We start from the raw sequence: 13994 nt of genomic DNA on the forward strand, positions 1-13994 counted from the left end.
CACAGATCTGGCCAAGGTTACAAAATAATTTATGCAGCTCTTAAGATTCCTAAGAGCACAATGGCCTCCATAGTTTTTAAATGGAAGAGGTTTGGGGCAACCATAACTCTTCCTCAACCAAGCCAAACTAAGCAATTTTGGGAGAAGAGCCATGGTGGGAGAGTTAAAGAAGAACCCCAAGATCACTGGCTGAGCTCCAGAGATGCAGTAGATAGATAAAAGAAACTTCCACAAAGTCAACTATCACTGCAGCCCTCCACCGGTTAGGGCTTAGTGTGCCAATGGAAGCCTCTACTCAGTTGAAGACATATGAAAGCGCAAATACAGTTTGCAAAAAACACATGAAGGACCATGACTATGAGACTGTGAGAAATAAGATTCTACGGTCTGACGAGATGAAGATTGAACTTTTTGGTTCATTCTAAGCAGTATGTGTGGAGAAAACCAGGCACTCCTCATCACCTGCCAAATACAATTCCAACAGTGAAACATGGTGGTAGCAGCATCAGGCTATGGGGGTGTTTTACTGCTGCAGGAACAAGATGACTGCTTGCAATTGAAGGAAAGATGAATGCGGCCAAGTACAGAGATATCTTGGATGAAAACCTCTTACAGAGTGCTCTGGATCTCAGCCTTGGCCAAGGTTCACCTTGCAACAAGACAATAACCCTAAGTACACAGCTAAAATAACAAAGCAGTTGCTTCAGGACAGCTCAGCCAGAGCACTGACCTAACCCCAATTGAGAATCTCTGAAGAGACTTGAAAATGGCTTCCACAAGCGTTCACCATCCAACCTGAGGAAACTGGAGAGGATCTGTAAGGAAGAATGGCAGAGGAACCAGGTCTGAAAAACTTGTTGCATAATTCCCATGAAGATTCATGGCTGTAATGGCTCAAAATCTGCTTCTACTCAATACTGAGCAAAGGGGCTGAATACTTATGACCATGTGATGTTTCAGTTTTTTATCAAAAATATCTACATTTCTGTCTTTTTCTGTCAAGATGTAGTGCAGAGTGTACATTAATCAGCAAAAAAATGAATCTTACCAATTGGCTGCAATTAAACAAAGAGTGAAACATGTAAAGGGGCCTGAATACTTTCTGTACCAACTGTAAATCCTCTTGTTGAAATGTCCCTAAAAGATAAATATTTTTCATAAAGAAATCTGCATTGTAGGAGGCAATCCCCTCTACCCTGTCTGTATCTGGACCAAATACTGCCAGATTAAAGATGGAACAGATCAGCAAGAGATTAATCCCTGTGTTCTCTGTGGAATATATGTTGCTTGGGGCCCAGTGTCAATATCCCAAGCTCAAAGACATTGCTATAAAACAATGTAATGTATATTAATGATCGATAGGGTGGAATGCAACAACCAGCCCACAATACCGATTAGCTGATGGCAAATGGAGAAAGCAGATTGCTATCTGTTGTGTATTGATGGTACAAGGTTACTAGTAGTGTAGATTTGTACCGTGTTAGCCATAGAGAGCAGAAGAAGAGTGAAGAAATCAGGCGATACCTTTTTGAGGCTAACTGAGTATATTTGTTAATATACTCAGTTAGCCTCAAAAAGGTATCGCCTGATTTCTTCACTCTTCTTCTGGTACATGGTTACTACAGGCTTAGTTTCCATTCACTTCAGTGGGAGGTGAACCAGTAGTGGTCCTGTATAATCGGTACACAATGGACATAGCTGTCTGCTTCTGACTCCACCCAACGTGTCGTGACACTGACAGCTCTGCTACCAGGTGACGGGTGTTCAACCCCCTCAATCATGTATTAATGACTTATCTTGTATTGCCTGAGATTTTTAAAAAAACATCTCAATTCAGATAAATTTTTTTGAGTAAGTGACTTTTTTTAGTACAAGAGAAGTGTAGAATGTAAAATCAAACAGGGCTTAACAACGGTGTACAGCACATAAAAGTTTTCAGAATTAATCATTCTACACTACAATTGTATTAATACCATTGAGTTACTCACTCGAAAAAAAAAAATCTCCATTTAATGATGGCTGCTTCTGTCTCCATTTTGGCTGGAACACTGTGCTTTTAAATCACCCTTTTTGAGCACATATTTGCATTTCTAGAATAGTTTTAAATACTAATAAATGTCCCGTCTTATTTATTGTTTCACGTCTGGAAATTTGGTTTTACTACCAATAGTAGTTTCTATTGGATAATGTGTTAATAATCCCTGTTGAGACGTGGGTCCATTTTTTGAGGTAATCGGCATGTATATAAATATTATAAACCTTGTGATCTCTATGAGAGCTGAAGGTCATGTATAATAGTTCCCTGCTTGGCAGGATAGATTGCACTGTATCATGTCACAGTTAAAGATATTGTACATTATATGATCCATCATATCATATGCTTTGTTAAAGGCAAAGGGGAAAGAAAGGCAATGGCTTAAACATCAAGCAATGGGAGAACTGGATGACACCAAAATCATTGATGGTTTAACAGGAGAGAAAGCGATTTACAAGAGACGTGGAGAGCTGGAGCCTGAAGTAAGTGGTCTGGCAATGTGTTTCTTGGGCATGTTGGTCTCCGGGTGGGGCCTGAATCACTTCTGACTAAACACATTCGTCAGGAAGCAACTGGAATGGGAGTCATTCACACATTTTCCATTGTGGCTACTTTGTGTAATTGTATTATTTATATTTGGTAGAAAAGACCCAAAATGTATCTTTATTTATTGGTGGTTTGAGGTAGAATCATTAATGTCCATTCCAACAGACAAGGCCTTAATCTGTCAAACAGAAATGACTTGATGATGTGATATCATATAAGGATAATAGTATTAAAAACAGGACTTATAGCCTCAGCATTTATAAGAAATATGTTACATTTATTGGATGACTAACTCATGTTGTTTTATCCTGGCCATACTAGTTAGGCATAATTTCCGAGACTTGTTAATGGGTTCATTCTAGATGTCACATTGCGAGTCAAAAAGATATCTGTCATCTGGCATAAATGACTTTCTAAGACTACATTTTACAACTACAGGTGATCCCCAACTTAAGGACCCCGAACTTACAGACGACCCCTAGTTACAGACTGACCTCCTTGACCACTGTGACCTCTGGTGAAGCTCTATAGATGCTTTTCTGTAGTCCCTAGGCTGCACTGATCAGCTGTAAACACCTACAAAAGTTACCGAGAGTCAGCTCACCTGGACAGCAAAATTTGTTCAGGATCTTTTCAGTGGTTTGCAGCGGATAACCGGGGTCTTGGGCAGGCAATATGAAACATAAGAAGAAAAAACTCCAGCTCCTGCTTTTGGTAAAATTACTTATCTTCCAGCTTTATTTCTCAGTTAAAAAGCAGATACATGGTAGGCAGAAACACCGGGAAAAATGGGGAAACCTATATATTGGCAATATTTTGATAAAAAGTGCATAAGTAATTTTTCATTGTGCTTAAATAATTGTATTGGTGTTCTGGGATCCACAGAAGTTGATCCACAGGAATACGTGAGACTTGATGATCCAAGCTAATCGTTTATGGATCTCACATGTTCCCATAGGTGGGTCTATTAAATGTCTGCTAGGTGTGATGTACACCAAGCCATGCTTAAGATATTTCTATCGAAACCCGTAGGCTAGCAGTGGTCTTGCGCTCTGTTTCCCCATTTTTCCCGGTGTTTCTGCCTACCATGTATCTGCTTTTTACTGAGAAATAAAGCTGGAAGATAAGTATTTTTACCAAAAGCGGGAGCTGGAGTTTTTTCTTCTTATGTTTCATGATCAGCTGAAAGGTGTCTGTAATGAAGTTTTATTGATAATCCTTGTTCCCATGACAGTTAAAATTATAAAATATTGCATTTCTGACTATACAAATTCAACTTAAAGAGGCCCTGTCACCAGATTTTGTCACCAGATTTTGACCACCCTGACAATGCCTGCTGATAAAGTCCTCCCCATAGCCACTAAAATTAGCTGCCAGTGGTGCCTTGTACCTTAATTACATACGTTTTTCTGATATGCAAATTCACTTTTGTGACTCATGTCTGGTAACTGTGACTCATCTCTCTCTCAGACTGGCAGTGAACCACGTCCTATTATTGTGATTGACAGCTCTGTGTCTCTTCAAATCACTGCTCTGGCTCCTTGTACTTAGGGACCGTCTGCTAATATTCAATTACTGACATATAAAGCTCTTTGTACAGATGGGAAATATTGTGTCAATTTTTTTTTACACTGTTCCTTGTGGTACATTCATGACATGTGACCAGTGACACCATTGCAGGTCCTACAGCCTTCCAAGAATAGCAAAATGTACACCATGTATGTGACCACATGAAGTCACAGCAGCCTCCATGGAGGATGGAGAGGAGTAGAAGTCCATGGAGGCTGCCGTGACTTCATGTGGTCAGATACATGCATGGGGTACAGCTTGCTATTATTAAGAAGCTAAAGTACCTGAGATGATGTCACTCTAGTCACATGACATGAACTGTGACCAGTAAGGAGGCATAATGCATGGGGAGGATTAGATAGGAGGGACTAGCCGAGAAGGACTCACTCCCCTCTGAAGCCAGGGAATATAAGGTGATTTATGAGGATGTAAGGGAAACAATTTTTAGCTAAAAGAAGGGTGTCAGTCAGTTAATAGAGCTTTATAGAAACCTGTCTCTGGCTGTATATTTGCAAATATGGTGACAGGTTCCCTTTAAAGGAAATCACCTATTTGCTTTTATGCATTGTGAACCAAACATACCTTGAGAATGCTGTAGCTACACTGACGCCAAAACATATCTTGTTTGATCTCTGAACTGAGTGGTTTTGTTGAAAAAACAATTATCGAATTATGATAATGAGGCTCTGTCGCTCCTGTGGCTGCCACTTGCACTCTCCTCACCCTTATTGTGCTCTGCTTTAGCCTTGTCCTGTCCAGCATAAGCTGAGAATACATCATCACTTTGTTGTTCCTGACAGGCAGAAATAATCAATCGCTGCACTATCCCCCAGCTGCTGTGCATGAGTTATCCAGCTCAGGTTGATTAGTCCTGTCTGCACAGTACAGGCAGCTCAGTGCATGTAGAAATAATGTGTTAATGTACGGCAGCCAGTCTGCACCCAGCTTTCCCAAGGACCTGAATTTTATAATTGTTTATTGAGCAATACCACTCAGTTCAGGGATTAAACAAGATATATTTCTGCATCAGTGTCGCTAAAGCAGTCTCAAGGTATGTTTTGTTCATAATTCATAAAAACAAATGGTAGATTTTATAGAACCTTGTATGTAACCCGGCCTGTCCTGAATTAACAATTATTATATTCCTTTGCCCTCATGACAGGTAATGTAAATATAATTCTAAATATAAAAATATAAATCTAATGTAGGGCACAGGAGAGTTTATCCCAAGCAATCGCAATAATGGAGTATTTGGTCACAACCAGTCAAGGCTTTACTTATCTGGCTAGCCATTCTCCAGCACTACGAATTAGTGGTAATATTTCGGTATGTACCCTCAGATGTCAGTGACTGATTCTTAGGTGTTTATAATAAAAATTATTTTTTAAAATCTTTCTAAAATTTGAAAAATTTATTTTAGTATTTTTTTTTTGTTATTTTTATCTGGTCAATAAAATTCTGCACTTTTAATATGCAACAGTAGAAAATCTGACAGCTTTGTACTTTTCTTTGGTACAGCTTGGAAGCCCGCAGCAGAAACCCAAGAGATTGCGTCTTCTGGTCGATGTATCTGGTAGTATGTATCGCTTTAATGGCGTGGATGGCAGGCTTGAGCGCTCCATGGAAGCTACTTGTATGCTGATGGAAGCATTTGAGAACTATGAGCACAAGTTCAAGGTAATTACTACTGAAATTGATATGACGATGATGCTCTTGAGCACTGGAGAGTATGTGGAGGGCGTATCATGTGGGCGAATGTGATTCAGTGCACACATTTCCAGGATAAAGAACACTCTTCATTTTTCAGATGGAAAGTTGGATTAATCTTTGGATGGAATCTACCAGGTCAAAGTTCAGGACACATTTTGGGGTTTTTTTAAACACAGATTAGTGTTTTAAAGGTCTTTAGTTTTTATAACTACAAAAGGGGACTGTTGCTGACTAATAACCCGGGCTATTACTTATTTTTATTACATCTCCTCCAGCACATAATCACACGTCGCCTATCATTTTTCAGTACAAATTAGGAAGTAAAAGGAGATATATGGTTAGTTGCTTCAAAACATAAGCCATTTTGAATGGAAAGTTACACACCTGTAGCATCATGAAGATCATGGCAAGGTTTATATGATTTGGAAGGGTATTTCTGGTTAAAAAGCAGAATAACTTCTGACAGACAGGTCCTGATTACCTGCCACAAACAGTGTTTGTGTACAGAAAGCTATCAATTAGTGTCTCCACTAGGAGCTTTAGTATTGCCTGCATTTTTTTCAACCCAAAAAGCCAGTGGAAATATGACTCCAACTTTCACAGGATCAGGAATGACTATAACTGAATTTTTAAAAACACATTTTTACAAAATATCTATGGTGTACTGATATGAATTGTGCAAATATGTAGAAGAAGTCAGGATCCCATACCAATGCTATCTTCTGCCATAACTCATGATATATCAGAAGATAAGGAAGGGAGAACTGTCCCTAAATCCAAACATCCCATAGGCAAGATAGTGTTTTAGTTGCTGAGTTTTATTTTTCCATATAATATATACATGAGATGATTTCTATTATATACATATCTTTTAGATGTTTAAAAATGATTATTTACAATGAGCTGATGCACAGCTAGTCTGTTTTTCTTCAATGTGTGTGAGTCCATAGGAGTGTGAAGGAATGCTAAGTGGCTAGTTTTCACTATGAAGACAGATGAGTAAACTTTAAAGTGTGGTACTCTATAAGTGTAGGACTTCATATGGACTTTGTATGGGAGGTGAAGAATGTATAAAAATAACATTACAGCCTGAAATGTAGAAAATGCAAGAGTGAGTTAGAACATTGGAAAGTGGATTCATCAGTCAACAAAGCTATCACACGTACAGTTTCATATGTGCTATGCTACGTGTGCGTCATAAGACTAGAAACTGTAAACTTGGTAGTTAATATATTCCAATGATTTATAAGTCTACAGTGAATTATAGACTGTACATTAAAATGTAGACTCTAAGGAATCCTGTTCTCCTGGGAAGGGATAAGGGGTTTTGTAAAAAAACAACCCATAAAATAAACCCATGTATAAACTATTGGAGGACCAGCCTTTGGTGGACAGAAGATGTAAGTTAACCTTGTTAACATATTATTACTATATCAATTCTGTTGTCTTTTATATCAGTATGATGTATCGGGTCATTCAGGGGATGGCTATAGCATTGAGCTCATTAGAAGTGACAAGATCCCCAGGAACAACAAGCAGAGGCTGGAGGTCCTAAAGGTAAATAGGCCGGAGATGTAACTATTGTATTGTAGTAATATGTAAAGTCTATTGTATGAAAATAACATATTTTACATCCTGGCCTTCTGTTTCTATCTGTATTAGTTGAAGCTCTGAAGGTCATATACTCTATGTAGGAAGGCACCACATGTGCAGCCACAAAATTGTACTCCTACACTCTGTAAATATTCTGGAGTGAGGGTGATATATTGCTCCCTTTTGCCCCGGTACAAAGCGGTGGCAAACAGTGGTGGTACAGAAGTGGTGATTCCTCTCTGTGGTCACCTGAGCTTTTTTCCCAGAACAGAGTTGGCCGGACAAGACTCAAGATATCTTCCTGCAGTCCAAAGCAGCTCATGGCGTTCTGCACTCAGTGTAGTTTTAAAAGGACACATCTCTGGTTGCCCGGGACTGCAGGAGGAGCGAGTAGGTGTGGCCAGATTTGGGGTATCATTGGATTATCATACTCTGGGACCTGTGATTCTTCCTGTCAAGGAGGACCTTGGAGGGAAGCAACAATGAAAATCTGAATTTCCCCTTCTTCTTACAACATATTGGAGCCTTCAAAATGCCTATATGATTTAAAACCGAGGCAGAGCTGTTTAACATGAGTTACTGCTAAATAGCCATGTTGACTTTTTACAATAAATGAGAGGGATTTGTTTGTAGTTCGGACACTTGGCCCCTAGAAGTTTTGCTATCACTGTGCTCTAGTTTCCAGCCATCTGTGACACTCTTCAGGTGGACTTAAGTACATTTAAGGAATAAAGATTGTCCAAAACTAACACAGATTGTTTTCCTATAGACCATGCATGCCCACTCTCAGTTCTGTATGAGTGGAGACTACACACTGGAAGCTACAGAACACGCTATAAAGGAGATAGCCAAGGAGGAGGCAGATGAACATTTTGTCATAGTCCTGAGTGATGCCAATCTAGAACGCTATGGCATACCAGCAGCAAGGTTTGCCCAGGCCTTGACAATTAATCCTCAGGTTAAAGCTTTTGCTATTTTTATTGGATCCTTAGGAGACCAAGCTGAAAGGTAAGAGGTGAAACTAGATGGCACTTGTAGAACATTGGTCATGTATTTGTCTTTAAAAGAATCATTTCTTCCCTTGATCTTTGTGGCTTGTTCCCACTGGTTTATCATGACCTGGAAGTATATTATAATGAGGAAAATCTTAACAAGAATAGTTTTTTTTTTTGTAACTAATAAGGTCCGGCCTCGTCCTTCCTTCCTTGGCATAGTCTCTTGTTGTTAGTGTGTCCTTCGTTGGTCTATTCAGGGACCTAGTTGAATAGCATGTATCAATTCACTATTCACAATTGAAAGCTTTTTTGCCTCCTCTCTCCATGGTTAAGAGATTTGCATTGCTAATATCCTCTTTTTTCCCCCCTTAACCCTAAGACTCCAAAGGACACTTCCAGCGGGGCGATCTTTTGTTGCTATGGATACAAAGCAGATCCCACACATCCTGAAACAAATATTCACATCCACCTTGCTGTCGAGTGCTTAGCTGTAAGTGTAAGGACTGGTTCTTCAATAAGGACACGCAGTAAGAAGAAGAGAAACTTATTGAAAAATGAAATATAGATGATGTTGTTTTCGTGTCATGTGTAAATATTTTGATCTCACTTCTTATTTCCTTTTCAACACTTCTGTGTTTTTACTGTCACTATTTAATACGTTTGTATTGATCAATTTAATAACAAATCTGATTTAACTTTATTATGGGCACATATACAATGAGAATTTACAAATGGCTGCTATGTATTAAAAATAACTATGTCTCCTCAGCTAGTTGTGTGTCTCATTGAGTGCATCATTGTAAAGTGTTGTTGTGAATATTTAAGATGGCAAACATTAAGCTTTAGCAGAGTTCAGTCCACACATAAATGATAGAACATCACACCAGAAAAGTAGATAAAGAAGGGTCAGTTGCAATAACATTTCACACACGTCTACAACATTAAGGGTGCATTCACACTGCCAATGTGGGGACGTATATATGGCGAGCCTTATGGTACTTAGATTTTTTTTTAGGTCAGAAGATAAAAGTATTTTAGCATAAAGAAGTATTCTTATTTATGGACAATATTTAAAATAATACAATACTGGACAAATTAGTATAAACTAACCTGTCAACAGATTTTACCCCATTAAACTGTTTCTTTTAAAATGTCTTCTTTTATGTGAAATCTCACTCATTTAGCTAGAAATAATCTTCTCCAAAGTCATGTGAAAATGAGCAGAGGAGTAGTTTTTTGCCTGAGACGTCTAAAGTTTAGAGGCTGCCAGGGGAGTATCACTTCAGACGTCTCTATCTTCAGTTCTATTGTACCTAAGCACATAATACTTTTGATGTTATATTAAAGAAAATAATCCCATCTTTCAGATCGCATCACACTTGTGGTTCTGTAATCAAAAGAACCAAAAATACATATACGCGATCTGCAGATAAAAATTCTATTCACACGCAATCTGATCTGAAAGATGAGATTCTTATATTTCATATGGCACCAAGAATATGACTTTTCACACTTCACTTTAAGGGTGTTGGCCACCTTTAGGAAAGTTTAACAGGGAAAACTACTTTCCTTGGAGTCCCCAGGACTGGCGGGTCACATGATTCTGACGCCCAGGAGAACATGGATTTCATGTGATGTCCCGTATCCTACTGGCTTCCGGAAGACCGAGGGCTGTACAGTCATTACTATCTGCATTCCACCTCCATCATAACCATTCACCTGCATGTAGGGATGTGCCAAGGACTTCCAAGGGAGTGGAAGTGAGAATTGTAAGACTTATTAGAGATAAAAGTCTGAAACATTATAAATAGTCTCAAAAGACTTTGAAAAATGTATTTATATTGCACATGAAATGTTACTTTAAATAACAAGACATTTTTATTAAGACGTTCCCTTTGATTAATATTAATTGGTTGTGCTCTGACTCAATAGTTATAAGTTGTAACCAACACGATGTAATGTGAATTCATGTTTTTTTTTTTCATATGTGTTCATATGTTTTCCAGTTCCAAAAATTAACATTAAAAAAGATGAATCAAAGACAGAAGTTTTTTTTTCTTGACCTTTACTGTAAGTCTGTAAGCTATCAACTTACTGTTCTACATGTAGTAGTCATCTATCTACTGGAATTATTATTATAATTCTTTGTGGGTGACAGCTGCTAGGAGAATGTCTGTGGTGGAATTCTTGTAATATTTTATACTCCATCAAACATCCAGTATCATCATGTATGAAAAAAGTTTAAACTACTTCTGATCCTTCTTTCATGTGTTATCCTCCAGCACTCATATTTATCACTAGTTATAACACTTTAAATTAGTCTTACCAGAAGTGGACCCATTGTGGAACCTGACAAAGGGGATATGGTCTGTTCCAGTAAACCTCCAGGGTGATACTTCAGGAGTAGTCCCTATTTTGGATAGCTGACCTGAGACTACGATGCTGGTATAAATTACATACATTCTTATAAATAATTTCAGATGCAAAACACAGAAAGGCTGATAGGAGATAAATATATAGAAAAATTTTAAACTGCCCCATAAAAGCTTGTGTGCTACACATACATAGTGTCATAGAGAAGGAGGAGCTGAGGAGATTCAACAAAGTGTCCTTTCTGCAGGCAGGATGAGCTGAGCAGATAGTACATATTGTCCTATCTGCAGGTAGTAGAGCAGGAGTTGAGCAGATTATACAAAATGTCATATAAGCAGGGAGCATGTTATAGAGCAGGATTAGCTGATCAGATCATGTGTCCAATCTGAAGGTAGCATGTGTAGAGAAGAAGATGCTGAGCAGATTTCACATCATTTCCTATCTGTAGCCAGCATGTTTTAGAGCAGGAGAAGCTGAGCAGATTATACATAGGGGCTCATTTACTAAGGGTCCGAACGCTGCACTTTCGTCGGGTTTCCCCGAATATTTCCGTTTTGCGCCTAATTCCCCTGGGTTTTTGGCGCACGCGATCGGATTGTAGCGCGTCGGCATGCACGCGACAGAAATCGGGGGTCGTGGCCGTCAGACAGCCCGACAGATTCGGAAAAACAGCGGAATTTAAAAAACAAATTGTGTCGCAAGATAAAGCACTCACATCCAGCGGGAAGAAGCAGGTGAACTCCAGCGGACTTCGGCACAGCAGTGACACCTGCAGGAACTCGGACGCACGATCTTAGTGAATCCCGGCAGACCCGAATCCTCGTCGGACAACGCACCGCGGGATCGCGGCAGGACCGGGTAAGTAAATCTGCCCCATAGTGTTTTATCTGCATGCATCATATCATAGACCAGAAGGAGCTGAGCAGACTGTCCATAATGTCCTATCGGCATATGGTACATAGATATTCAGCTTTTTGTTTGTTCTTTTTTGTTCTCTACACTATTGGTAAAAGAAAACTTACTGCAGAATATTATTACAGGCAGTCCCCTACTTAAGAACACTCGACTTACATACGACCCATAGTTACAAACGGACTTCTGGATATTGGTCATTTATTCTACTTTAGTCCTAGGCTACAATGATCAGCTGTAACAGTTATCACAGGTGTCTGTAATGAAGCTTTAGTGTTAATCCTGATTCTTATGACAACCCAACATTTTTAAAATCCAATTGTCACAGAGACCAAAAAAGTTCTGTCTGGGATTACAATGATAAAATATACAGTTCTGACTTACATACAAATTCAACTTAAGAACAAACCTACAGAACCTATCTTGTATGTAACCCGGGGACTGCCTGTATAGTTAAATCTCACCTTTGGGCAGCTAATTTGTTTTGATGGTGTTGCCTTAGTTTTTTTACAGAGGACAAATGACATTAATGTAATTAATGTTAATCACTGAGATTTAAGTATTGCGTTGTAACCCAAAGGTACACAGAATCCATTTACCAATGTTATATGTGATGTTTGTGGCCTCCAGTATCCTGTCTGACCTATCATGGTTCCCCCACAATTTCCTAATTACTTTTATGCGACGTGCTTAATAACACTCCTACACTCCTGTATAGTATAAATGACTCACTTACACCCACAAAGTAGTCTGACATTTCTTTTCCTAGCTCATGCTTGCTTCTTCTTTTAGCATCTCTTTGAACCATGTAGGTGCATTGATCTGTACATGTGACTGATGTTCTGTGACTTCAGAGGTCACATAACATATCCCACACTGTTCACACTGTACATTCTGACAAGTCTTGTACATCTTGTTTTTCAGACAGTAAATCCGGCCTGTTGTGACATATTCCATTTCAATACTGTATGCTGGTAGTTGTCACAATATGTAACCGATACAGTGGTGTAACTAGGAGAGGCTGGGCCTCATGGCAGAATTCAGAATGGGGCCTTCTTTCCCCTTAAACATGAAAAATACATTGATTACATGTAATCATTGGGATCTGTGTCGTAAAGACATGGATACCATTGATTTCTTTTTTTCGAGTGTTCAATAGTGCTGGTGTGGTACAGTGTGGAAACATAGAGTACCATCTACGGCAGGGTCACGTTGCCCAGTAAAGAAGATTCCCCCCCCCCCCCCCAACATCATGGGAGCTAGTTACACCCCTGTCTAATGAAGCCTCCGGACTCTCCTTCAATGTCAAATGTCAGGAGATTAGCAATAGTAGGAATTCAACCCAATCCTTTTGAGATAAGCCACTATCAGAGGTTTCTGGAGGCCGCTTTCTTGTTTTGCTACACAAGTAATTTTAGAGGAGCTGAAGGGCATGTGTATGAAGTCAAGTTATGTGAAAGCCAATTGGCCCACCAGGGTACCGGAAAATACTCTGCAGTGGGCCCAGGTGCTACAAGCCCCTTAATGATATCTCATTAAGACAACCCATTACCCAATTAAGCCCCAATGTAAAACAACAACATCTACAATACAATTACTACAATACAATGTCCTATTATTACTCTGGTCATTATCATACTACAATATACTTTTGAACATCATAATGCTTTATTATGACTTCACAATAACCTTTTTTTTTAAGTCAGAATGCCCCTTCATCAGATTACTTTGTCTCTTTGCCATCATAATGCCCCAATTTGACATCACAATGCCAGTTTATGACATCACAATGCCAGTTTATGACATCAAAATGCCCTTTTTTGAGACATCACAATACATTTGTATAACCTCACAATGGCTCTTTGGAGATCACAATGTTCCTTTATGAAATCACAGTGCCTTGTAACATTACAATGCCCATGCTTATGATTCCCGTTTCTGTCATTGCAATTACCAGAATGACTTCACAATGCCTCATTATGGCATCAGAATGTCCCAGAGCTGCAACGCAACCCCCTATTATGACAAAACTATTCCCCATTGTGACATTAAGATGCCCTATCATGACATCACAATGCACAATTTGGGCCTTTTGTGACATTACTGTGCCCCATTAAGACATCACAGTATTCCCACAAAGACAAAATTCTTAAATATACTCAGGATAACAAAATAACACAGTCTCTAATTTGGTGTTATTAACAAAAATACAACATTTCACAGATATAATTCCAGCCTCTCTCTATCAGTCTAGGTGTAGA

The 13994-nt window shown here is 39.0% G+C and overlaps 1 protein-coding gene across 1 annotated transcript in view; it reads left to right on the plus strand.

Annotated features, from left to right (window-relative positions):
• Nucleotides 1-10428, plus strand: part of VWA8 (von Willebrand factor A domain containing 8) — a 209711-nt gene extending 199283 nt beyond the window's left edge. Inside the window, exons 42-46 of the mRNA XM_072135279.1 lie at nt 2392-2517; nt 5669-5827; nt 7319-7417; nt 8223-8461; nt 8828-10428. Coding sequence (XP_071991380.1) covers nt 2392-2517; nt 5669-5827; nt 7319-7417; nt 8223-8461; nt 8828-8936 — 732 coding nt within the window. The 3' untranslated portion in view covers nt 8937-10428. The remainder of the gene's footprint in view (nt 1-2391; nt 2518-5668; nt 5828-7318; nt 7418-8222; nt 8462-8827) is intronic.
• The last annotated feature ends 3566 nt before the right edge of the window (nt 10429-13994 follow it).

Source organism: Engystomops pustulosus, chromosome 2, assembly GCF_040894005.1.
Source record: "Engystomops pustulosus chromosome 2, aEngPut4.maternal, whole genome shotgun sequence".
Classification (NCBI taxonomy): Eukaryota; Metazoa; Chordata; class Amphibia; order Anura; family Leptodactylidae; genus Engystomops; species Engystomops pustulosus.